The 27,383-nt window shown below is 43.0% G+C and overlaps 1 protein-coding gene across 13 annotated transcripts in view; it reads left to right on the forward strand.

Moving 5' to 3' along the window:
* The window catches only part of arvcfb (ARVCF delta catenin family member b), a 190,415-nt gene that overhangs the window by 159,166 nt on the left and 3,866 nt on the right, over positions 1-27,383 (forward strand). For 9 of the 13 annotated variants that reach the window (XM_047593063.1, XM_047593067.1, XM_047593065.1 and 6 more), the window contains 8 exons: positions 14,944-15,071; positions 16,601-16,751; positions 17,936-18,128; positions 19,060-19,171; positions 19,409-19,496; positions 20,643-20,696; positions 22,580-22,671; positions 24,901-25,013. In XM_047593063.1, coding sequence (XP_047449019.1) covers positions 14,944-15,071; positions 16,601-16,751; positions 17,936-18,128; positions 19,060-19,171; positions 19,409-19,496; positions 20,643-20,696; positions 22,580-22,671; positions 24,901-25,002 — 920 coding nt within the window. In that variant the 3' untranslated portion in view covers positions 25,003-25,013. The remainder of the gene's footprint in view (positions 1-14,943; positions 15,072-16,600; positions 16,752-17,935; positions 18,129-19,059; positions 19,172-19,408; positions 19,497-20,642; positions 20,697-22,579; positions 22,672-24,900; positions 25,014-27,383) is intronic. The other 4 variants (XM_047593066.1, XM_047593075.1, XM_047593069.1 and 1 more) reach the window with 3 other exon arrangements.

The following is a 27,383-nucleotide window of genomic DNA, read 5'->3' on the forward strand; positions in this document are numbered from 1 at the left end:
GGTATCACATCGGAGCTCTCTATTTTCATGCCTGAGGAATTTCACACCTTCAGAGTGAACGCTGACTCCTTGCCTTGCTGAATTCCTGCTAGTTCACAGCCCGTTGAGCAGAATTATGTGCCCTTGTATTCAGGACAAACACAGCCGTCAGTTCTTCCAGCTGCCCTCCCTCTTCCACCTCCTCTTCCTCACTTCCTCCTGTCACATTTCGCGGCCAGTTGAAACCCCAAATGACGAGGTGCTACCTCACGGACGCCTCGACCGGACAAGCAGATGGGTCACGTACGCGAAGCGCGCACACAAAACATAAAGCATGCGCGTAAGAACGTAGAACGCTTGCACGGACATACTTTCTCACAGCTTCTCTGCTATCTTGACACATAGCATACACTCCACACAGGCCTGGTTCCAGACTGTCTGGCACCTTATGTCACTCTCTCTGTACCTTCTGACATTATGTTTCCCTCTGCATTACACCTTCTGTATGTCAGATATGCCGTGGGTTGTGTGTCTGTTTTGTACTGGATGCTGTCATGTACAGCATGTAAGAAAAGCAGACTAGCATATCACTAGGTGTGATGAGTGGCTAATTGGTTTCGCACAAAAGTCAGATGAGATCAGAAAAAGAGATATTGTGCCTCAAGAGACCTTGTGGTCTAATAAAGATAAATGCATACAAACAAAACCTAGAACCACAACATCAGATGTTGTCATGCCCCTCCCTGCATTCCCGTCACAACTGTGTATATCATTACTAGTATCTAAGTGTTCCCTCCACTCAACAACTGCGCAGAAGTGGCAGCAGGAGATAATTGAGGCTCGTTAGTGAACGCGCAGATGTTACATTACCCCTTTTACACTAAGCACTTTGTGGGCCCTGGTGGATAGGACGGATATATCAAAAGAGTCAAGAGCTAATGAAGCAAAGAAGGAGATAGACATCAGGTGTGCTGTAACCTAAATGTTGAAAATGTTTGAATCCAATCCTCTACTGTCACAGAAGCCGGTGAAAGTAGCTAATTGCAGGACCCAATACCAATGGCGGCTGGAGTCATACAAAACAGAACCTGCTTCCTGTTCCTGTTAAAGTGGCGTGAATTGTCCCATAACTTGAGTTTTGACGTTTTGCGCAGCATCAATTCTCTACAGTGGAGCCACATAATGAGACAGTGCATGATCTACACTCACCAGCAACTTTCAACAAGGTGTTGGAAAAATTCCTCAGAGGTCTTGGTCCATATTGACATGACAGCATCACGCAGTTGCTGCACTTGGATTGAGACCTGGTGACTGTGGAGGCCATTGGAGTACAGTGAACTCATTGTCATGTTCAAGAAACCAGTTTGAGATGATGAGCTTTGTGACATGGTACATTATCCTGCTGGAAGTAGCCGTCAGAAGATGGGTACTATGGTCATAAAAGGATGGACATGGTCAGCAACAATACTCAGGTAGGCTGTGGCATTTAAACCATGGTCAGTTTGTACTAAAGAGCCCAAAGTGTGTCAAGAAAATATCCACCACTCCATTACACCACCACCACCAGCAGCCTGAACCATTGATACAAGGCAGGATGGATCATGCTTTCATGTTGTTTAAGCCAAATTCTGACCCTGTCATCCGAATGTTGCAGCTGAAATCGAGACTCATCAGACCAGGCAACATTTTTCCAATCTTCTATTGTCCAATTTTGGTGAGTCTGTGCGAACTGTAGTCTCAGTTTCCTGTTCTCAGCTGACAAGAGTGGCAACCGGTGTGGTCTTCTGCTGCTGTAGCCCATCTTCTTCAGGGTTTGATGTGTTGTGTGTTCAGAGATGGTATTCTGCATTCCTTGGTTGTAACAAGTGGTTATTTGAGCTACTGTTGCCTTTCAGTCATCTTGAAACAGTCTGCCAATTCTCCTCTGACCTCTCACATCAACAAGGCATTTTCATCCACACAACTTCCACTCACTGGATATTTTCTCTTTTCCGGACCATTCTCTGTAAACCCTAGAGATGGTTATGCGTAAAAATCCCAGTAGATCAGCAGGTTCTGAAATACTCGTCTGGCACCAACGACCATACCACTTAAATCCCCTTTGTTCCCCATTCTGATGCTCAGTTTGAACTTCAGCAAGTTGTCCTGATCACCTCTACATGTCTAAATGCATTGAATTGCAGCCATGTGATTGGCTGATTAGCTATTTGTGTTAGCAAGCAACTGAACAGGTGTACCTGTACAGTGTTCCACAGAACTTTTGCCCTAATTGTCTGCTGCATGTCTTTGTTGTAATTGTACATGTTAGCCAGTAATCCCTAACTATATTTTTCTACGCTACCTACCTAGGTATTTACCAAACAGCTTCAGGTGCCACTGCTGTCACAGCAGAGTCTGATTTGCATAAAAACAAGGCAGAGGTTGCATGTGAAGTACGGAGATATGTGTGAGCAGAAGACTGCTGAGTTACAGCGAGAAATCGCGCAGATAGTAGGCACTTAAAATACCTGGTGTGAAGGCAGCCAGTTTAAATTCAAAGCCCAAAGTTTTGATAGAGTATCAGATGTTTCGGAATGCGTGCATGTATTTTTAAAGCGTGACATGATGTATTTAATTGTGTGCCACACACACCCCTGCGATTAAATGTGAATCCCGCTGTTTGGAGCGCCACCATCCACTGAGCCCGCCCGGCAAACCCAGAGCTAATGCGACGCTCCTCTCTGCCAGTCACTGACTTCCCTTTGATGTTGATAATAAAACAAAGGACAACGTAGGAAAAAAAAAACAACTAATTATGTGAATAGCCAGCGGCTTGGAGCTGACATTTTTGCTAACTCCCCCTTTAACTTCCCACCCTTCTCTCATGAGCCATTGCACACAGCCAATGATGAAAAGAAGTGATAATAAGACAAGGAGTAAAAAACAAATGAGGGGAGCGAGAGGGTTATTTAAGTGGGACCACCTTGTGTTTTGTTGGAAATACAAAGAGGTTTGCATAATAATGGTATTCCTAGGAGGTCTCATAGAGAGCTCTACACGTCATTAGAGGAGTGAAGCCCTTGCAGATTAGTATGTGTTTGTGTGTGTCGATGCATAGCAGCATTTATCCACCTGTGTTTGGCGAAGGATAGTGGGGCGCCTCTAATTCCCAGCGCTACCTCTCTGGAAGCGCATAAACTTAACCACACTTCCACCCACCACGAACAGCAGCGATGAGTTGTCTCTCCAGTTCTTTAAACTTTTTTTTTTTTTTACCCTCCAAATAAAATCTGTGCCCCCATTTCCTCCTACGACGCTCTGTGGGATTCCAGCGAAAAGGTGCTGGGAATGCACAGTAGTCGGCAACGTCAGCCTCTTCACACGATTAACCATGTCATTGGAGCAGTCGGCGCAAAGTGATAATTATGAGACAAGAGCGACTCCGGGGAAGTAGGAGGAAAGAGCGGTGAAATTCGCTGCCAGTTGGAGCCTTTGTTTGGCCCCGATCGAGGCACAAGAGCGCTGCTTCCTGTTTCTGGCTTAATCTAATTAAAAGCAGATTAATGACACGCTGGCTGGCATCGCTGGAGCTAAAACAGAGGCTTACAGAAAAGAAAAGTCCCCCCCTCCTCCTGATTTTTGCACTGTCCCATTACTGGTAAACACTAAGTGAAATATTTGTTATAAGCATTAAGCATTCTACTCTACACTGTTGTATACAGGAGAGCCTAAATGCGCCAGGAGGACAGATGTCTTCAATTGAAGAAGAGGGTCAGAGGGAGCAGAGAAGAGTTCAGTCCTGGCAGGAGTCCAGTCAAACTGTCCCTCCACTGAAGTTTCACTCAGAGCATAAAATCAGTCAGTCATGCTCTATGTCAGGCCAGCATTGTGCTTCAGATTGCATTATAGTCATGGGAAAGATGCTTTTATCCAAAGCAACATAACATTTGTGCTTTCCTTGCTAACAAGTAAGCAGCAAGTGGTAACACCAAGGCACCAGTGCTTTAACATTATTTAACAACAGTAGGAGAGAGGGAAGTATAAACAGGAGAAAGATGTAAGCCTGTATTTATGTAAGAGAGCAAGATGAGTGAGTAGGAGGAGTGCGATGTGAAACATCTCTTTGTGGGGGGTTCTTCAGCATCCACAGCCAATCTGTTTGACTGGTCCACAATCGGCAGCGTTTTGGATTTTAATACGCATTTCGATTTGACGGTGAGTTCATTTAAGTCGGTGGGTGCAGCTCATCTCGTCCTCCCTGCCTTTCATTTGGCTCTGATAGGCACACACAAACCCCAATTCATACATCTGTCCACAAATAAAGTCACACACGCACACGCTCGTGTACACACACAAGTACTCAAACTCTGCTTCTCACACACACACAGACACAAGGACAATGCACTGTGCCCTTGACCATGAGAGTGGCATTATGTTGCTATTAGAGGAGGTGTTGTTTGTCAGGGTGTTGCAGTGAGAGAAAATATTACCTGTGAAATTTGACCACAGCCTCAGTGTGTGTGTGTGTGTGTCTGTGTCTGTGTGTCTGTGTGTCTGTGTGTGTGTGTCTGTGTGTGTGTGTGTGTGTGCACTCTGGGGAAGCTGAAAGTAGCCTTAAGTGAGAGATGGGTGCTGACACTGACCCAGACACAGGAAATCCCTCCACCATCAAACTCCATCACAGCCGTCATCACACATTCCACATTCAGAATCCAGCCGGAGACATAAGGAGCACCTGTTTAGTTTTGTTGACTTTTGCTTTTGTAAATGTTAATATACTGTTTTTTGTGGAAAGCATCCTGCAGAAGGCCTCAGATTGCACACGGTTGTTGCTGTTTGGTGTAGCAATGCAGTGCACTTCCTACAAGTTTAAATTCTTTCAGAGGACACACAGTTTATGATGAGAACTGTGGCAGAGATGCAATTAAGAAATTGGCTGCTGATTTCAGATGAGCTTCTTTTTTTTTCTCCTAAGCTGCTTCATAGTGCAGAAATGGTTGCTAGTGTACTTTGGTAACATAGCTAACTTGATGTAGTTTGATGTAGGAATGGAGGAAATAGGTAAATACATACTAACGTAGACATTTAATGGTGTGCTCCCTGGCTTAGGAGTGACAACCATTTTCTGATATAAACAGTAATGTATTTTGTTGCTGATGGTGCAGTCTCCTTTTAGGAAAGATTATAGGCACCAAAGAGAATGTCATTTTCATTAGTTCCCCGTACACGCCACTTGAATATCCAACACAGTAAATCCAATCCAATTCATCAAATACAGTTTGTATTTATTGACACCAACAGTTGACTACCGGTATCAGCAGCTTTATAGTAACAATGACATTAGTGCAGCTGTAGTCTGAGTCTGTGTGGTAAAGCAATATTCCTTTCCATCAACCGAGCTGCAGACACACACACTTTACATCTGCTTCAGTCTCCAACCTCTGTCTTCAGTCGTCGTTCCAGTCCGACACACACACGCACACGCACGCACACACACACACACACACACACACACACACACACACACACACACACACACACACACACACACACACACAGCATTATCTCGGCTTATTCCCAAAGGCTGGACACCCAAACCCCCACCCCAGCCGCACACTACATTGTTTAGCTGTAGTGCATCGGTTTTCTTGTGGTAAATCGTAGCCGTTCACCGTCTCATCTCTGTGGGCTATTAACCCAACAGCTGTCCCCATGCACCATGCAACATTCATAGCTCAAACCCACTCAGTCACGATTTCTGCTTTCTCTCTATCCAACCTTTACTCCTCTACTCCTTGCACCCTTTTTTCTTTCCTCGCCCACTGTATTAATCCTTCCCTCCCTCTTCCCTGGCAGCCTCCTTTCTCTTTCTTGTTTTCTTACTCTCCATTCCCCCACTTTGCCCTTTTTCTTAGCCCTTTTCTCCCTTTCCTACCCGTCTGTACCTATCTCTCTCCCCATTAGCTCTCCATTTTTCATTCGCCGCGCTCACCCCCTCTTCCTCTTCCTCTCACTTCTGTCGATGCACAATTTTCCAGGTGAAAATCCCTGTCAGACGTGGAGAAGTGCAGCATGTTGGGTATTGACTGTAAGGTGGAATTTGTGTGGAAGGCGCAACATCCATCCCTGACGACTTAAGCTTGTATTTCTGAGTTTCAGGCTCAGGTGATCGACCAAAACTGGCAAATGGGAAATATGATACCCCCCACAGCTTTTCCCTGTGGGACCTCCCTCCTTCTCTCTCTCTCCCTCTCTCTCTCCCTCTCTTTATGTCTATCTCTGCGTATCTCCACCTATTTCTTCTATCTCTCTCCCTCTCTGGCAACCTCTTGCTGTTGCCTGCGATTTTAGTTTCATTTGTGTCTGGGGGAGGACGTGACTTGCCTGGGTAAGGAGAGCAGGCACTCAAGGTGATGCTGAGACACACTCCACTCAAAGAAATGCACACAGGCACGCACACTAAATCACTCTCCACTCTGAAACACTTGAAAGTCTTGACAGATTCGTTGCTGCTAAACATAAACTTACACCGGGCCCGAACAGGGCTCAGACTCTAATTGGATCGCTCTTATTTGCATTTTGGCTACTTGCTTATATGGGAATTGTATGTAAGGACACAGATCTCCATAAAAAAACCTCTGGGGTTGCCAGTTTAGCGTTCCAGTTTGGGCCTTCAGCATATTACTTCTGAATGAAGATGTTCTCCCAAATGACAAAGTTTGTGTTATATTACGTGCAGGGTGAAAAGCGGTGCTTTCCTTTTTCCTTGTTTTGCTCCCTCTTGCTCATCTGTCTCTTGAATGAGCAGATATGTAAGTGGCAATGGCAGGGGTGTTTCCATAGCAACCCTAGTACTACCATTGTGTACTCTTTCATTTCTACATTTTGGCTACATCACTAGATAGAGCAATTTTGGCATGTGTGCTGCATTTTGCATTTGTGATGGAGAGGGATGCGGGAGGAAGAGAAGGAGGCACAGAAAATGAATGCTCAGCACATCAGAAGACTCCCCTTTTCCCATCTCTTCTCCCATTTGGGGCCGGCATGATAGTATGTGCTGGAAATGTATTTGCAGCGTATAAGTGGTAGCCTGTCATATTCTCCACCAGCTACTGTGCATTGGTGTGTGTAAAAACCTGTTGACCAGTGTACAGTGGACTTTAAAGCTGATTTCAAGTATAATGGGATGGAAAGCATGAGTAGGAGAGAGACCCATGTCATAAAGTTCACATCATCAGATACATCAAGATGGCAGCTGCCAGTAAGGGGGGTGTAGCTAAGGCACACTGTTACTGTTCAGTACACTACACTGTTCATTTAGAAGTTCAGTCGAACACATACTCTACATAACCAGTATGCTGTTGTACTATCTGGTCTCTAAACGTTAATTCAGTCTTAGTCCACTCTACTGGTTTGAACTCTAAGCTTAGTCCCTTTGGCTATAAAATTAACATCAAATTATGTGTTACTCACAATCAGCCATCAACTCATTTAAACCTTGAACTGGATCATTACTGGAACTGACTTGCTATGAGTTTTATCCATGTCATAGTTAAGATAGAAACTCAATAAATACCTTTAAAGTGAAGACAGCGGAGCAAGGATTCTGTGGAAAACAGTATGATGCTAGTCGTCAAAACACATACCTCTAAGATACACTTTTAATGAGGTACAATGTTATTGCGCTCCTGTGAGTGTTGTAGTCTTTCCTTGCATTCCCTGAAATGGCCGGTTACAGCTTTGAGTGGGGTAATTCAGGATTTTGAGCACAGGAATAAATACAGTGTATTATTTCCACATAAAGGCGTACGACAGGTGGCTTCTGCCTGTGTCAACAGTAGCAGCATTTGAATACACAAAGAGTTTCCTGAGAGTTGGGCCGAAACATTAGACAATATTACATTGGAAAGCCATTCATTCAGTAGCAATTTGTTATGAAAGACTCTCTTAGTCCACACCACTCGAAAAAATGACACGCGTTGTCAGTATGTTTTTCATCCAAAGGTAAATAACATCTCCATTTGACAGAGGTTCTAATATAAACTAAAATGTCCACCTCAGGCTCTCAAACACTAATATATTAGCAGGAGGGACGCTGGAAACAAGCAACCATAGTATTACCGCTGCTGATCCATCGAGGGGCCAGATAGCTGTGAGGCACATTCTTGAGTCGGCCACAGAAAACCTAATACAGCTATGGCTCAAGATTGAGAAACCTAGTGGCTTTGTGTTTTTGTCCAAAGTTCAGGGGTTGTAGCTAGCAAAGGGAGCATTTTTAATAAGAGCCTTTGGATTTTTTGGACATTTATGTGTCAGTGGGGTTTTGCCATCGGTGTTGATGTGTCCTCTCTGGACAAAAAGCCCACAGCAGGACATTGCTGGCCTATCAACACAGGAAAGAGGAAGTATTCCCTTGTCATTTCAGAAGCAGATTGCTGCAGAGGGCCCTATTGTGCTAAATGTTAGGAAACAAGCTTTCATGGACCAGACATTTGGTAGCGCTGGAGCAGGACCCCCACAGTGACATGGCAAAGATGGAGGGAGAGAGTGACAAAGGGAACTGTGCTGCACATTTGTCTCGTGTCCTTAGCAATATCTTTCCCTTTTGGTCTACTCTGTCTCCTTGCCCAAATCTCCCTCCCCTTTCTTCAACCACCCCATCATGCCGTGGCATCTTTGTGGCCCAAAACTGATGGGTAGCTGTTTCAGAGACAGGCCAATTGCCACCGTCTGCCTCTCTTTATCACCATCCAACAAACTAAGGGCAGCCACCATGTGGGTATGCTAATGTGTGCTGCCCTGTGGCTGCCCATAGAGATGCCAATCTGCAGCAGCGGCCCACTGGGTCCGAGAAGAGAAAAGGAAGCTTTGGCTTTTTGGACCCTGTCAGTCTAAAGGGGTGACTGGGGGGTGAACGACCTTTGCAGACTGGCGGTGCACTCTGTTTTGACTCCTCTTGGCTCCAGGTCTGTCGAGGGGGCTGCGGATACAGAGGGAATGCGATCCTCCATCACATGTGCACCCTCCGGCACACTTGCATGTTTTAAATGAGCAGAATTAGACATGCTCTAAGTGGTATTTGTTGAAGTGTGTTTGCTTTCAGTTTAACCTATGTAAAGGGAGCCCCAAACTGAAATTACACCAGAGTCAGCAGCGGGGAGAGAATTTGATAGTCGATAAAGTGTACTTTTGTGTGATTTGTACCTAGCATTAACATTCATCTCATACCAGGGCCTAATTACATTCACATTAAGATGCATCACTAGCATAAAAATGGAATTCAGATTTCTAATTTCCTAGCTGACACTCAGATTTCATTACATCCACCCCATCTAGTAATACTAATGCTTCATTTCTCTACTGAAACATTTAGTAAAAGCCTTTGTCCTTACGTTGCTAGACACAAACAAAAGAAACCTAACTCTGCAGTCAAAATAAAAAAGGCCATGTGTAATTTATGGTGATTTCTTTTGACAATGTGACAAATAAACCCTTTATCAGAATGATGTATGTCCTTCCAACTGTATGTTATATGCACATTAGAAACATACAGTAGGTCTCTTAGGCTTCTCCATATGTGGTCTGTAAATACAAATAAATTGCATATTTTAAGGCTTGTGAAAATCTAATTATGCATCATGTATTGCAAAACTGACAATGACTGTAGACTCCATCCATCCAATGCTTCTCCAAGCAGAGCACACAACAGGATCAATATTAAAAAAAAAAAAAAAAAAAAAAAAAAAAAACATTATTTGCATTGACTATACAGCAGAACTGCTTTTCTTAACATTCACCAGTTCACTTGTTTTGTTTGTGTGCTGCTCCACCACTCACCTTTTCGTTTTTAATGAACCCAGGAGAGTCACAACCATTATTATCTGCAGCATACTGCTTTTAATGGTGTGTTGTTTTAGCCATCACCGTGAGGTGGCTCTGCCCCAAGAAGGTCTCCATTAAGGCTGTAGCACTCTCCCATGTGCCCGGGTGCTCTTGCGTAAAGGCGCGCTTACATAAAAAGGAGGCTGGTGAGGTTAAATGTGCATGAGTTTCAGATGTGCAATGAGACCGGAGACTGGCTTACTCGAGGCATCCCCACTGGAATGGTCTCATTTATTTATGTGGCCTTTTACAGAGGGAGAATGTGACCCTGTGGCCAGCATTGCTCTGTGAGCATTTCTCCTCTTTTTCTCACTCTGTCGGCCATGTCTCTCTCTGACACTCACCTGTAGAAACTTAGCAATGAGAGTAACAGGAGACAATGCCTTCTCCTGTCGGACTGTTACGAGAAATTCACTGAGTATGATATATAGGGGGGAATTTTTTATTTTCTACTGTTTTTCATTTTTCTGTCCGCTACTCTCTTTGTCTTCCCCTATCTATCTCCACGTTTTTTCACGGCGGTGTAAAACTCCCCTGTGAGTTGCAGAACGTGATACACCACTACGTCCCCAGGTTTCGGTGGAAGTGCTATGCGCTCTAAGTGTGGTGGAAATGGGGCAGTAAATAAATGGAGTGCTTGTGTAGATTCAGGAAGAGACCCTGTACACCGTGTAGGCAGGCTATATAGATGAGCATCACTTTTTGACATGCCTGGTGCGTTCGTGGGCTTGTGTGTGCACTGAGGTGTTTGCAGAGGTGTGTATCCAGTTCTGCCCGAATTCAGACAACTCTTGGAGAGCGAGGCAGATTGCTGTGGAGAAGTGAGTCAGTGAGGTGTTTGCCTGATTGCCTGACTCTGAGAGGAGGGTCTTCATTGTGTTCACGTACATGAATGTGTGTGTGTGTGTCTCGTCCTCACCCATTATTTCATCCATTATCATTTACCAGCCTGTCACACCACTACACCTTGGCTTTAATTGTAGCCAATAGTGAGGCCACTTGAACCAAATTAAGCTGCAGCTCTGCACCGAGCATCTCTCCATCACTTCAACTTAACTTTGTTTCTAACCTAGTTTTCATGCACCGCAGCGCCGCGAAGCCCCCTCTCCACAGTGCCTGGGCACTAATTGAGCTTTGCCTCAATTGCAGGAGTTGTCACCATCCTCTCCTGCTTTGAAAAATAACCTGCTGCTCCTCCCCTCTCACCTCATTTAGGGATGAGCTCAGATCTCTGGAGCGTTTCCTGCATGTGTTAGCGGCCGTGCCCGTTTGTACTTGTGTGTGGCGAAGCCAGTCGTCTGCGTGCGCTTGCGCGTTGTGGCTTTGTGTTGGAGCTCAGCACGAGCCTGGGTAAAGAGGCCACAGTTGTGTGTGATGTTTGCCACGCCAACACACATGCTGTGGAAATAGAGACGCTGGAATGGGCTCACTGGGATCTGGCACTAGTTAACACTTTGATGTATTCATTCGTCTATTTTTGTATTGTATACATATATATATATATATATACACATATATATATAGTGTGTGTGTGTGTTAGGTGGCTTTAGAGGGCTATTTGCCAATTACTGCACATAGATTAAATAGATTCACTAGAATACTTTGGACATATTTGTGGCACAAATCTTGTACTTTCTGCCGTTTTATTTGTCGTCCATAGGCACTCATTACTTGGGAAATTAATACTGGCTTACAGAGATTATTCCAAAATTGGCCCCTTGAGCTAATTGATATCATGTAATAATGATAGGAAAAAGCATGTAATGATGTAAATTGAGCAATTGCATAGAGATCGGTCTGTATCCATCAAGAGTCCTTTTACTGTCTATATTTAAATCTTCAGTAACTTTATTCTAACGTGGACACATTCATCACCAGCTAACTATGTCTGTTATTTTGTGCTGGGCATACACATATTTATCAGAGCCTTAATGTAAGAAAAAAAAAACCTGACAAATATTTAATGGACGAGAGCGAACCACAAAAACAAAACTGAAAAGTGGCCGGCTGCTTTGTCACCACTGAAGTCGTCACGCATTAAAAAATTAACGTTACATACCTGGTGATCCCGCAGCAGCAGCCACCACTCTCTTACAATCTGCATTCTTTTTGTTAATGTTTTGTTGAAACATGTGGTAAGTTTAAATAAGGTCTAAAATTAAGGACTGGTTAATTAAGGACTGGGTAGAGGTAGACATATATTTCTTACTTTATTTTTTAGACAGAAAGTGGGGATGAAATAATAAAACTCACACATGATTCGCTTCGCAGAGTCATTGCAGCTCTGAAAAAAATTGCTTTGATTTGTTGCGTGTCACAGTCATCATGCAGCGACAAGGGTCAGGCACCAGTTTGTGCCGTCACATTGCTGCCTCCATTGAAAATTAAGTGCAGCCAGTAGTTTTTTCTGGTAGCCTTTTTCTGATCCCTGCGTACACAGTTAATATGAAATTATTGATTATAGCAACCAGTAATCGTGCAGTCTTTCATTTTGGCCTTGCATGTATGCTTTGGTATAAGACTTGAATACTCACTGGACTGGCCATTGAGACCGCACCATAGAGGGTATACTGCCTGTGGCTGTAAGCAATGTCGCTAAAAAGTGGGGGAAACTGAATAGGTCATTTCTTACGCCATACTCCATAGGATACATCATATCCAACTAATCTCATCATGTTTTCAGCCTGTCACACAGTATAAGGCTGTGGGTTGCCCTGGGCAAAGCCTAGGTCACGTCACGCTGACGACTCATCTCCCTGCCTGAATTGAAATTTTGCCTAACAAACTGACTAGCATCCCAAAAGGCTATCAGAAGACAAGCGAAGACAACAGCAACACTACTGTACATAGCTGCCAACAGAACTCGACCTGGCCAGTGCTAATTAGGGAGGACCTACGGGACTTGGTGTTGGCATTAAGCCACTGCTAGAGACACCGAGAAAAATCTCTGCCAGACATACTTTCTAGCTTCACGGTGAGGAAATTCCACTTAGGATAAAGCAATTAGTTTGAAGGCCCAGTAAATTTCCCTTCATGCTCATCTTCTTTTGTTGTGCTGAGTCAAGTCACCACAATCGTTTGCCAAAGCAAAACCCCAGGAATTAGAAGATGGGAGAAATGTGGTTTTGCAGATGACATTACAAAACAGATGAAAGGTTCAAGATGGCTGACATTTTTTGCATAGGCAATCTGCCTTGGAGATGAAATGTCTGTCAACAGGAGGGCCTGGTCTCCAGTTTGCTGACGGTGCACCCAGTAGGCCCAGAAATATGAGGCGCATGCAGAATGTTGCTGAGTGTCTGGTTTGCGGGCGCTCCAGTCTCACGTAGCACTTGAGAAGACCTATTCATATGATTCATGTTTTAGCACATGGTTCATACCGGGGCTGACGACTTCTGATTCCACTGCTTCTTTGTTGAGTTCTCTCAAGCACCACCTCCAGTAACAGGCTCCCAATCTGGAATTTCCTCTCACACACATGCTGGAGTTACAGTATGATCTCCAGGGGAAATGCCACAAGGGAAAAACCCAGCTTTCTCAGTGTAACAACTGTGTTGCTTGTGTGGCAACCTGAGAGTGCGACCAGGCTTCGGCTTTCTGCAAATTACGGGTGTGAGATGCGGATTTAGAGGCACAAATCAGTTTATGTGTTCCTGAAGCACCAACGTGACACCCTTCCACGGTTTTCTTCAACTGAAAAAGTCAATGAGTCAAGAAAAAAGATGTTACTCTAACATGACCTCATATGGCTTTTGATTCATAGCGGTATACTTGTACACAAGTCGTACTCACATCACGAAAAGATTCTCTTTTTTTTACTTTGCAGAATAAATGTAGTGGAGGCCTTGTGTACCAATGTGCATCAGTCATATAGGGTTACTATATCCCTACCCACATAATGCAGGGGTTTCAAGTACAACCTTGGAAATGCCGTCCTCAGAAGACAGGGCAAGAAACATTGGGTTATATTTTCTTTCATTTGAGCCATGAGGGATAGAAAAGGGATTTGACATTACTTGTGTGCTCTTGTACAGGATGAGGACGAAGCTGCATTTCTGTACGATATGATTTAGCCACCAGTGTCAAAGCATCGACTAAGTATGTGGTAAAGCCTTGGTGTGTGATAGCTGATTGTGCCCCCTGCTGAAACACTACTCCCTTACTTCTGGCTGTGATTGAAAACCATACTCTGTCGGCATCTACTTTCCACACCTGCCAGCAGTAAATGTAAGAACCAGTTTTGAAGCCGAGTGTTTTTTTTGACACATCTCACGCGACTGTTTCCTACAAATCATTTAAAGTAAACCTTAAAAGGAATGCAGCTGTGAATTAAAAAAAAAAAAAAAAAAAGAATAAGAAAATAAGTAAGAAGTTTTTGGATCCCCTTCCTTCAGTGTGATGTATCCCACCATAAAAAATGTACGACTCCCTCAAGAGGGGGAAACGAAACGACCTTGATAGACGAACTATCCAGCCTCTGGAACCCCCACCTTTCAGCTGAACTGCTCTGTAGCTTGTCGGCCTCTAGTAAAGCTCTTGTGGATAAATGAGTTTGATTTGATGTGATTGGATGCCTCTGTCTCTGCCTGCACCTGTGCTGACTAATACCTGATAATGTAATTACGTTTCCATCAGAGGGAGACCTAATGATCGACTGCGGCGGAATGTCTCGTGTGCTCGTGAGATAAACCTCCCTCTCAGATACTCGGGGTTTGGTCACGACCGTCGAATCAATAATGTTGTGTTCGCGTTTATAATGCTGAAGTTTTTACTTTTGTATTACTTGGTGGAAATTTACTCAGCACTATGCCAGCATTTCTTTGCAGGGGATGAGAGGCCTTTTCTGAAGCCAAATGTTTTAATCATATTTTCTACCACTGTACATACCAGTGTATAGTTTTTTAAATTTGCAAAATCACAAATCGTTCTTGTACATTATGGCAAACCCAAGCTTTTTTAATGTTGTGCTGTGACAAACGACACTCACTTTGGACCAAGATAGACCCTTGCACTATATTGCCGTCACCTTTACACAACTTTACTGGCCTGAATGTCTTCCCAGGATTCTGGCCAACCTGTTTGTTTCCTTGTATTTCCCTGCAGGCTTTGAGCTGCTGTATCAGCCTGAGGTAGTGAGGCTTTACCTATCTCTGCTGACGGAGAGCCAGAACTACAACACCCTGGAGGCAGCTGCCGGGGCTCTGCAAAACCTCAGCGCTGGACAGTGGACTGTGAGTGTGAGGGTTTGAGAGGGTACAACACAAAGACACTATGTTCTCATTGTACATATCACTTAAAAGGCAGCAGTGTAGCTCAAACAGGTAAACTCTTTTTAAAAATTGATTGGCAGATCAAAGGAGGACCATTGCACAGTCAAAGCTGAGGGATTTAGGTTTTATAAAGAGAAATTTGACAATAAGTAGTAATTAAATCCAGCTATATTATGGAAATCCATTCTACATCCATGAGAAGACAGGGTGACACAGGGAAACTAGCGTATTTATAATACCTTCATCCAGGTGGACGTACGTGATATATAAGGGTTATATAACTGATGTACGGCACACTCTCATCTCTGGTCTATGTTTGCCTCTGGTGATAGATGAGAACCTCTACAGCCAGGTTGGACATTAATTCTAATTAGATCGTCAGTGGAGCTGCTGAGAGGCTGTCTGGCTTGCAGGCAGCTGTGAATTGTCAACACGGAAGGCTAGTTGTCAGGTGCCAGTTCCTGAGCAGCACCTCGAGCAAGACCGGTCACTTATGTTTTCCAGCAGCCTGGCTGCATTCAGCCCAGGGCGGCATTATCACAAAAGCATTTCACCTAACACCCATGTGACAGACTGGAAATACGTTCTACAGTCCTCCGCTTTTTGCAGCAGCAACAACGCCGTCTAACTCAGGTGGAAAAAACATATGATTTCTTTTGATTTTTCTTCCGGGGGGGGGTTCACATAAGTTCACATCCATCTCTGAGTCTCACATTTAGCGTTCTGAATAATTCAATGGTAGTGATTTCCAGCTAAGGTGAGCGTTCTGATGTGAAATCATTCTTCCTTTGAAGCTGATCAGAATGCATGGCCAGGCTCAGGAACCTGCAGAGAGGCTAACACATCAGACTGTCACATCTGGTAGATGCACAAAGCATGTCCTGCTCCCTGAGAGGGTATCGGAGCCTCTACTTTTTATCCAGCTCAGTCTTTGCTTCAGCCAGGTACCATAGGATTGACATGTTTTCCGAGGCTCATTGCTGCCACCTGGTGGATACTCTGTGTCTGTCCTCCGCTTAATTACATCTCTTGGGGCATCGGCATGAGGAGGAGAAACCCTTTTATGTCACACTTAATGTTTCATGTTACAAAAAAACGCAAAGTCAAATCTACTGATGTTTAAATTAAGAATAATTATTTCACATGTTCATTCAGAGCCCCACTGTGTAATGTCTTAGTCAAGCGTAAGGAGAAGTGATGTATTTTCTTGTAGTTACTGAGTCAGTGATTTAGTGTGCTCGGGAAAATATGGGTTGTGTGTGTGTGTCCTTTCGGCCCTCTCTTCCCTTGGCTGGTGTCACAGATGTGGCCTGCACTCCTCCAGTGGTACTTTCCCAGCAGTCAAAGGAAGAGAAGTGCGGTCATGCCGGGCAGCTCCCTGGTGGGAATCTGGAGGACTGCATGAATGTCAAACAGGACACTAAAGGCACTACAGTAGAGTTGAAATGATAAAAAAGGCAGTCACAACATTTCCTCTTCCTTCCCTCCAGTGGTCCAACTACATCCGAGCCACGGTGCGTAAGGAGAAAGGTCTTCCCATCCTGGTGGAGCTGCTGCGCTCCGACTCTGACAAGGTGGTCCGAGCTGTTGCCATCGCCCTGCGGAACCTGTCCATCGACCGCCGCAACAAGGATCTGATTGGTACGATATAAGATTTCAAAATTGCAAAGACGTAGTGGATGTTGTCGTCGTTCCACATAGCCACTGCTGTAACTGCTGAAATTCTCACTAAAGTCAATGATCAGATCTTAGCTTCTTTAAGATGTGCTTGGCATGTTTTCAAGTCTTATCTTAAACGGAATACTCAAATCAGCCTGTAATTATTCCCTCTGTCAACACTGGCCTTAAAGAGATCCCTTTGCTGATGTAATGTTACTGAAAGAAATGTGCCGTTCTCTGTGTAGGCACTACAAAGTACAACCAAAGCTAATGGCTTAACAGACTGAATCTGTCAAATCCAATTCAACAGACTATGAACACTTTAGCACAATATTCCCTTGATACAGAACTCTGAAAGACACTCAGCTGATTTGACTAAACTCTGAATGCTGAGTTTTTGTGTTTTCATTTTTATATCTAAGGATTCAACATTTAGTTCCCCGTGTCTTCCGCTGGAATCATATCAGAAACAGAATAGTTAGCAATGTCACACATGATGACACGGAAAAACATGAACCTGAGTATTTCACAGATTCTTACACAGCTGTCATGCATGTTGACACTAAGTGTGATATGAGTTGATGCCATACCAGTCAAACAATATTATATATTTTTTAATTAATTTATCCTACTTAATAAAATCACTGTCTAGGCCTAAAAACGGGAGTTCTGTTATTTTAAAACTCAGAAGCTCTACGTTACTTATTAAGGCATTTAATTATTAATAGGGATGCACCAACACAGACTTGGTACTGGCACTGTGTACAAATATGACTTAATAATACCAATAAAGTTCTGCAGTTACACTGCATACACTTGCTACCAGTTACTGCCTGAGTACACTTTAACTGACCTTATTGAGGCTATGATAGGATTTTTAAAATGTCCTTCTACGTCCAGTTTCCATCAGTAGCAGCTCTTCTCTGAGCCAAACCAGTGCTGCTAATAAGTGGTTAGCCTTAGGTTACAGTAGCATAGTATGCAGTGTGGTTGAGCTCATAAGTATAGCATTTGAACTCATGTCAATATTGATACCCGGTAATATACTGGCATCATTGCATCCCTGTTTTATCGTATATTCATTTTGATTACATTGAATTTAAAATGTGTTCGTCATCTTAGCAGTGTCACCTGATTAACCTTTATGAATTTCCTTACACTCGCAGGAAGTTATGCCATGCGGGACTTGGTGAGCAACCTGCCCAGCGGTCAGCAACGGCCAGCCAAGAACCTGGAGGAGGACACCGTGGTCGCCATCCTCAACACCATCCACGAGATCGTCACCGACAGCTCTGAAAACGCCCGCTCCCTCATCCAGGCCCAGGCCATTGAGAAGCTGGTCGCCATCAACAGAACGAGGTAAAAATATATGTATGCGGTGCAACAAATGCTAAATGTTGCTGAATGTCACTTTACAGCCCTTTAAATCAAACCATGTATGTTCATATTTATGTAAAGCGTGTAAGAAGTGTCGGCGTATCATTGAGACATTATATGTGTAATAATTATACCATGACCTTACTGCAATTTGCATCATGAGCCTTTCTATTAGTATTCATGGGGGATAATGTAATGTGTCTCTAATGGCCCAAGCTTGGCTCCCCACAATACTATACTAATGCAAGCCTGAGCCTACAGACACCGCTACCCACCACGTATTAATTACCAGCCTTTTAGAGCTGGAGGCATTGTTGTAGGGGGTTGCCCATGAAGCTGCTGAGTGTCCTTCCTCTAAGTTCTGCTCAGCAACCTGCAATTGAGAATAAACAGATATTCAGCTTGATATTTTCATTTTTCAAGAGGTGTCATCTGTCACCGCCTTGTTAACCATCTTAAAATTTAGTGTCAGCTCCACACCTCACTTCTAATGTAGAATCAAGGGCACTTTCAGAGGCCCATCCTTGTGCAGTATTATTCCTGTGAAGAGTCACTCAAGCCAGCGTGAATACACACTGTCTATTTACAGACCAAATAGCTGCGTTCCCTCTCAACCTTGTGAGATTCACTTTCTTTGAAGTGAACCTACCACCCCCTTACCCACTCACATGTAATTAATACTGGTGTCTCAGAGGCAGCTAATGAAAAGCAATGTACACTCATATGGCTGTGAATTAAAAACGAGACCTCGACGGTGCTCAGGGGACTCAGCGTCTCTGAATAAGGAGATTGATTGCAGCGGCGCTTTGTTAACACGCCCTGGCCGCCACTGTGGCGGGCTTAGATGGGGTCTCTGACTTAAATTGCCCCAGTCATTTTTCCATCCATTTCCTCCTTTGTGTGGGCCCCACAGCCAATCGGCACGTGAGACAAAGGCAGCGTCCCACGTCCTGCAGACAGTTTGGAGCTATAAGGAGCTGAGGAACGCTTTGACCAAGGACGGCTGGAACAAGAGCCACTTCCAGGTACAACACTGTTATCTCTCACGTCACACAGTAATCCAAAGTATTGTAAAGTATTGTAATACTGAGACAACTAAGAAAGAGAAGAACCACTTTTCCATCAGTGAAGGGCTGAACTATGAATGAAAAAAGTACTAATGGCATTAATCACTTTGAGACAATAATCTCTGATAAATCTGAAATGACTAAAACAAATAACTAAACTATTCTGCCACTTTCCTCGTCTCTTCTCTTTCTCAGCCCACTGTGACAGTCACCCCTAAGGCAACCAAGAACGGCAAGCCAGGTTATGACGACACCACTCTGCCCCTGATGGAGAAGAACCAAGGTCAGTCAGTGGGTTTGTGTGTGCTGCCTGTTTAGAGGACTAAATAAGGCAGGATACAATAGTCTATTCAACAAAACTGATGTATAACTTGGTATAGCTTGGTATATACTAAAGATGTGCATTTTTAAATGCAGTGCCATCATTAAATTCATTGGTTCCTACTGACTATCCAACAATCCAACAAAAGGAAGCAAATGTTACCCAAAATGAATTAAGTAGTGCGTATTTAAGAGGCTATATTCAGCAGGGGATGGATGCACATTAGTTTCTAACCGAGTAATTTCCCATCAGAGTTGAGCGTGTGCCTAGTGATGGTAAACAACAATGACTGAGCTAACACCACACACACAAAACTTAATTAATTGTTTATGTCATAGAGTTGATTAGAATAAGAATTTGTTCTCGTCCCTAAGAACCCCTGCTAATATAAATTAGCACATTCTATTAAGTAAGCTATATAAAAGTGCCCTGACCTTATCCAGCAGTCCTCAAAACGGGTTTATACAAAGCACTAACAAATGTTGACTCTGTGTGTGTCCACTTGCTGAGGACATGTATGCTGTTGCTCTTTTTCTTTTTCTTTTGGCTATATTGAAGCACTCTGCTTGACACATTACTACTCTCATTCCCTGCGTGGTGAAGCTGTGGTTTGTTAAATGTTGCAGTAATGCCATTCACAGGTTTAGTAAAAGACTAAAATAAAGCTGGAGGCCATACTGCTGCTGTTTCGCAGGCAACCTTCAAGAAGTTGCGAATTAAAGAAATGGAGAATGGCATTTCAGACTGAGAGTCTGACACTGATGGTGTGAGTGCTTTTTCTCTTTAACAGCAGTAGTATGTACGGGGGAGGGATGGAGACTTGTGAATCACATTGGCCCAATAACAAACATCTCTTTTACAGAGGAGCCAATAGCGCACCTGCAGTTGACTGTCCTGAATTTTTGGGCTTTTTTTTTTTTTAATTTTTTTTTTTTGCGTCCATACATGCACCCGAATCGTTGCTCATGTCTGCCCACTCTCAGTTTTGCGTTATTCAATCACTGGCTGACAACCATTTCCCTTGGAAACAGCAGCGTTTTGGCTCAATGACTCCAGTTTGTGTGTGTGCCTTTTTTTTTGTACAAATGGCATATGAATGCTTTTCAGGCACCAGGAAATGTGGCAGTGGTGATATGATACCTATGGATGAACTGGGTCCAGGTAAGAGCCAGACTGCATGATAGTCCATAGCCAGAGAAGAACTAGCTCTCCTATAATGTCTCTCCAGTGTCCAATAGTGGCTTCTTTGATTTGACATCTCTTCTACAGTTTTTTGTTTTTTTTTGAAAATTAAAACCTCTGAAGACACCGATGTCACCGTCATGGCTCTGGACTGAGCGTCATGGTGCTATATGCAAAGCCCCTCTTTTGATAAGATGTTTGTATAAAGCTGGGCCTTCGTTTGGAGCTTAACACCAAAACCTGTGGGTGGTTCTCCTACTGCACAATGAATGTACAATAAATATATCCTTGGACATGTTCCTTCTGCTGTGCTTCCCTTAGAGCAAATATTAATTCTCTTGATAAAAATTTAGAATTGCCTCTTTGACTCTTTTTTCTGTGGTCATTTATGATCTTTGGGGGAAGTTTTGTTTTTGCTTTCCTCTTATCCAAAGTCAAGATCTTGGGGTACACAATGCTGGTTCTCATCCAGGCACCTGGGCTTGTAATTATCAAGCTCAAAGACTCAAAGACTATGACTGAAGGACACAAAGTAGAACTTGAGAGTTGTTTATGAAACTTTATACGTGATTTTTAACATGTAGAGGGATTCTTCAGCAGCGTATCAACCCATGATGTTGGTAGCGGGTATATCCTAGGCTTCCTTATTCAGTTTTAGTGTTTTAAAATGCCTGTATTAGCACCTGATCTTCCATGCACACTTTATTGGACTTACTGGGTCTGTTCATGCTGTTCTTGTGTAGCCGCCAGTCAGCCAAGGACTCTTTTCCTAAACCATCAGTTTTATTGCCTACCTACACCTGAACAAAATCCACCTGAAAGATCTCATCTCATCTTCTACTGCTTATCCTCACTAGGGTCGCGGTGGTTGCTGGAGCCTATCCCAGCTGGCATCGGGCGAGACCGACAGGTCAACAGCCTATAACATGGCTAACACATTGACAAACAACCATTCACTCTCACACTCACACCTAGGGTCAATTTATGGTCACCAATTAGCCTAACGAGAACGTCAGTACTTGGAGAAAACCCACGCAGACACAGGGAGAAAGGCCCAAACTGGACTCGAACCCTCGACCTTCTCACTGGCCAGAAAGAAAGATGTTTTTTAAAATTAAAAAATTAATTTGACTGACTTCCTATAGCCTTTCTTCCAGAAGGTTTGCTTTTAAAACCCTGGATTCAAACATCGCATTGCCCAAACACAGGTCAGCATGTTTTAAGCTGGGGTCATGATGACAGTCTCCCTCCAGTACAGCAGCAGCTGAGGGTTAGTTTTGGTGGTCACCATTGGTGGTCCTAGCTCCATGAAATATTTCTGTACCTTTTCTCATGACATGGTATTCCCAAAGGCCATCTTTGGGTGTTTCCAAACAGGTTGCGGCATCTTTGGAACTCTTGGAACTAAATCTTTGTTTGATTGATAAGATTCCAAATTGAAATAAATTATACCAAAGTCTTTGGCAAAGACAGACACCCGTACAATGAGATGCTTGATAAATAGCAGCCCGGAGCTAAAAGCCATAATACGTGTGGAACTTTTTGTGGTTTTGAAGAAAGGATCACATACCATTCGAAAATACTTTATCTCATTTGTTTAACGCCTACACTGAGGGCAGAAACATGAGCAGCAGGAAAGGTTAGACAAACAAAAAGAATGAAGAGGGATGTGCAGTCTGCTTTACTACTTTTTTTTCTGTGTCAACGACCTTCCTTGTTCTTGTAAAGGATCCCATTAAGGACAGTCTTTGTATCTGTCTCTTTATACAGGTTAAAGCAACAGTATAAATGATCTGTCACGCTTTTAATGTTCATGAAGGACACAGAGGAATTAACTGACCATTGTTCTCTGACCTCATTAGATGGTTACTCCACTATTGACCAGAGGGACAAAGACTGCAAATATAAGACAGGCGACGGCTCGGTGGACCTGACAGAACGGGAGCCATTAAAGGTACAAACAGAGCTCTTCTGATCACTGGGCATCAGGGCACGGACCATGAAATAATGATGACTCATTGAAATGTTACCATATGTCTCTCTCTCTCTCTCTCTCTCTCTCTCTCTCTCTCTCTCTCTCTCTCTCTCTCTCTCTCCCTCTCTGTCGTTCTGTTTTCTGGGGCGGCCCTCATTAGAGGCTCTTAATCCTATTGATTTTTTAAAGAGTCTAGAAGTTGTCATGATGTTCCACTGCGGCTGAGTGCTGTGGACAGGCTCAGATCTGCGAGCCACCAGTTAATTGAGTGCAAGCTTGCGGAGTCTGTGAAGTAATTAATCTGAGACTGATTAAAAGAACCGGCAAGGAGCGCTCCTCGTGGAGAAGTCAACCCTTGCCTTGGCAATGAACAGACCACTTCATTATCGAGTGGTCGTCTGGTTGATTATACAGATGCTTCACGCTGCAGCCAGACTTTGTGTATTGTCAAGCTGATTGGCAATCCAGCCTCAAAGCAGTGGCTGGATGAAGGCCTCGGAGTACGCCTGACATGTCCTTTATGTGTTTCTTTTTCATCCACTTAGCAGTAGATGGATTTGATTTGCCTTGTGGGACTCTACGCTGAACAAACAGTCTGCTAAAGTCCCTTTGACATCATGTCTCTTTAGCTTTATCTTCACACATCTGTTTACCCATGCAGGTTGAAAGCAGCTCTGAGGCAAAGTCACGCTAGAAATTAAGTCTGTAGCAGAGTGAACAATTCAGTTCTTGTTGTTTTTCTCCAGATTACAACAGCATGTTAGACTTAGGAAATTGTATGAAAGTGTGAGTAAAACTATTTTAATTTGAACACACAGAAACAAGTTCAGTGAGTGCATATAACTTCTTGTAGCCGCCATCCACTGTGGCTAGTGGTTGCTCATGCTAATTCTAATTTAAATGTAAGTTTAGTTCAGTCAGTATTACCACTGTGGCTGAACCATGATGACCTGACTCTATAAGGCACAAATCATCTAGCTAAAGATTGCTCACATTAGCTTTTTACTTTATTCCTTACAGATCACATTAATTATTATCAAGAGCACTGTGTTATTTATTTATTCGAATTTATTCAAATTTGTTTATTTCTATTTTTGCATTTATGTAGCAGATCATCACTAAAGGATGAAACCAAATGGTTTGATTTACATTTAAGGTGCCGCTACTGTGATCATGTTTTGTCTAAAGAGGAACGTGACATAAATTTAAAACTTCACTACTGTCTCTCATGGAAACTTTCAAGGTTGCTGAACCTCTGATCTTTTGGCTTGTTAGACATGTGTTGTGTTAACATCTGTATCCACGCCCAATAATGATGCTGGTGTACTGACCACACACCGCGAGGATGCCTTTCATCATGCCTTTTCATCAAGTTTAACCACTAGAGGTTAACATGAAAAAAATATATATATTTTAAGTTCTCCTTGTTGTTTCTACTTTGATTTCATCGAAATGTTTTCCTTCCTTCCTTTTTTAAATTAATATTTACCGTTAAATACAAAGGGGGTAGTTTTAAGGTATGGCACTTCTCTTCCATATAAAAGCTCATGAATGCTTTGTACAGTATATGACTAATTAGTTGTTAATCAGGTGAACCATCACAAATAGGTCTGTCGTAAGACCTACATTTGAGTGCATAAAGACTAAATAAAGCATTTAATGTGTGTAAAGATTCTCAGGCATTGAGGGAATGTAACCAACTCATTTAGCAGCAAAGTAGCAGCACCTGTAACTGTTCAATTTGGCTCAGAGCTATTTTTCATCCACTGAAGTCTTTAGAGCTGAAAATAAACTGTCACATCTTAAAAGGGCAGACTTTTACCATCTCAGACACGTCCAACAGCGGTAATCACAACGAGCTGTCGTGTTTGTCTTCAGATCGTTCGGGCCTTCTAGCGTTACTCCAAAGCTCTCTTCTAAGTCTGCCGTCTGTTCTTCCCAGAGGTGTTCTGCCCGCTTTGAATGCAACTTGGCCGTTGAAACTGCTCTCTCCCTCTTTCATTTGCATGTTGTGGTCTGCTGTTTTGTAATCACTTTGACTTCTTTCCAAGCTTTCCTTAAGGCAGGGAACTAACACTGGCTTCTTTGATCCTGGATGCATGTTGTGTATGTGAATGGGAGTGTATAAGTGAAATGTATTGACCTCTTTTTTTTTGTTTGTTTGTTTTACTCTGTGTGTTTTTTTAACCCGTCCTCCTGTGGCTACAGAATGACACAAATAGGAAACACTATATCAGGAGTAACAGGCCTGCGGTCAGTCTGGTGGACGCTTGTGATGTTAAGCCCCAGCCTGTTGACTCCTGGGTCTAAATGCATGCATGGTAGGTCTGAAAAATTAAAGCACAAACAAAAGAGTCTAACTGAACCTTTTGGGTTGGATTGTAGCATCCTTTCTATTCCCTGTTTGTTCATCATTTCCACCTCCTTTTCCTTGCACCTCCTCATGCACTTTATCGTGTAGACCTGCTGTCACCCTGCACCCAGCGCAATCAGCTGGAACAGCCACCCGGTTCTTTTCATGGAAATCACTGCCAGTTCAATGGAAACCAACTCTTAAGGTTTCATATTTTATGCAGATTTTCACATCACAGGCCTCTTGTGGGAACAATACTCCTTTCCAAAAACAGGCACAAGAGGAGAAGCTCTGTTGGAAAAATTACAAATTGTAAGTCTAGCCTTGTTATTGTTGGAATTAACTCCAGGGAATGTTGTAGTCTGAGAAAACAGAGAAAGCTCCAACATCCAAATTATGCCTCTCAGGGTGATCAACAGAGTGTTGAGAAAAAAATCCAGTGTGACTTCTCTGATGTATAATACATGTAGAAAATAGACACAAGTCTCTGTTTATAATTCAGTCCCACCTGTCTCATTGAAATGTACGCTTAGCCCTACTCACTGCTTCCCCTGGCAGCCTTTGCTGAAATGGGTGCCAAATGATGAAGAGGAATCATTCTTCTACACTCTAGAGAGATCCTCGAGGGACTCAGTTATCCCTTAATGAAAAGCAGTGGGGAGAAAGTAAAAGATATGCATGCACACAGATACAGTGTGTGCTGCCTGTCTGCTTTCATCAATACACATTCCTTGGGTCAAAGTAAGATGGTATCAGATAAATAATTCACGTACGCCGATGAGCCGACGATGGCACCCGACACGTAATAAGCGCGAACACACTTATATGCACATATTATCGACTCATACATATCTATTTCTTTACTATCTTTAAGGCAGATATGCGGTGGAGGGTGAGCTCACACTCATTTTGAAGTCTGGAGTAGCTGACTTGAATATTTAGTGTTTAAATTCCAGGTTATAACTAAGTGTCATCTTATGTAACTCAAATTATCATTGTTTCATGCAAGTTAAAGAAAAAATATTTGCTTCTTGGTGGTTGAGAGGTTTCCAAAAATGTCTGTTTGATTAGAGAAAATCAAATATAATTCAGTGGAATGCTGAATGAAGCCCCCTCAAATCTAATAAAGGCTGCATGTTGAACCAGTCTGAAGCAGCATCCACGAGTCTGAACTGGGTGAGCTTTAGTAGTAGTCATAGCATTGTCAGCATCATTGATCTGTTCCTGCCTCCTCCTTGCTTTCGTTTGTCACACCTCACCGCATCCCTCATTGTTATTTTCTAATCTCAATCACCTTTCTCTGTGGTGTCCATTCAGCTCTCTCATGTCCATGTCATCACAGGGACTGTTCTGATAGATAAAGTAGTGTCAGTGGTGATATAATTTTAGTAAAAATCAGCTAGAAGGTAAGAACGAAGCATCAGGTAAGTCATTTTCACTTCACATTTAGCACATGCAGGATTTCCTCCAGCACGTTAAGCATCTGTTTCACTGTCTCATGCCTCCTTCTGCCATCTAGACTGAGATGATTGAAGCATTGACAGTGATGGTAACTTCTCCACAACTGTGATAATGTTGGCTGACAGTCTTGTTGTTAGATGTCAAAGCACAGCTGAAGAGTTTCACTTCAAATTTATTATCCACTGATGGCATAATGTGCTCCCTACTCTGGAAAATTATGACATTTCCAAAGATAAGGCTGGTGATAGTAGCTTTATAATAGTTTTTCTTAATGCCCAGAGATATAACGACCAAAGCTAAACTACTCCCTCTGTAGTAGACCCTTTCACAAAAATGTAATGGCATTAATGTTTGGGATATTGGAGTTGATGTGGAAAAGTTGGGGTGTTACAAAAGGATACTGAAGGATAGAGATGCTGCAACACACAGTATTCCGTTTAAAGCTTCAGTTATTAACCTCCTGAGACCCTGCATCCTCACATGGGGTCATTAGGTCACACAATTTTCTACAATTGTAGGTTTGGGGCAGCTTATTCTGCTTCATTTAGACCTGTTGTCCTCATAAGTGGACACCTTTATCTGCCATTTAGTAGTAGCAAAGGGTCAATACACTAGTCGGTGTAAAAAATGATAGCATGATAGAGGGCATTTCAGCAAAATCTTTTTATCAAAATATATTTATTGGGCTTTTTAAGCCTTTATTTGACAGAACAGTGGAGAGAGACAGAATGGAACGGGGGTTGCCTGCAGCGAGGACTATAGCCCCAACACACGGGGCGTGTGCTCTACTCACTGAGCTAAACAGCGCCCCCAAAATCTTTATTTTATTTTTATTTTTTGGTTGAAACTTCTCTATTTATGATTATTACCATCTCTA

Source organism: Mugil cephalus, chromosome 8 (genome assembly GCF_022458985.1).
Source record: "Mugil cephalus isolate CIBA_MC_2020 chromosome 8, CIBA_Mcephalus_1.1, whole genome shotgun sequence".
Lineage (NCBI taxonomy): Eukaryota > Metazoa > Chordata > Actinopteri > Mugiliformes > Mugilidae > Mugil > Mugil cephalus.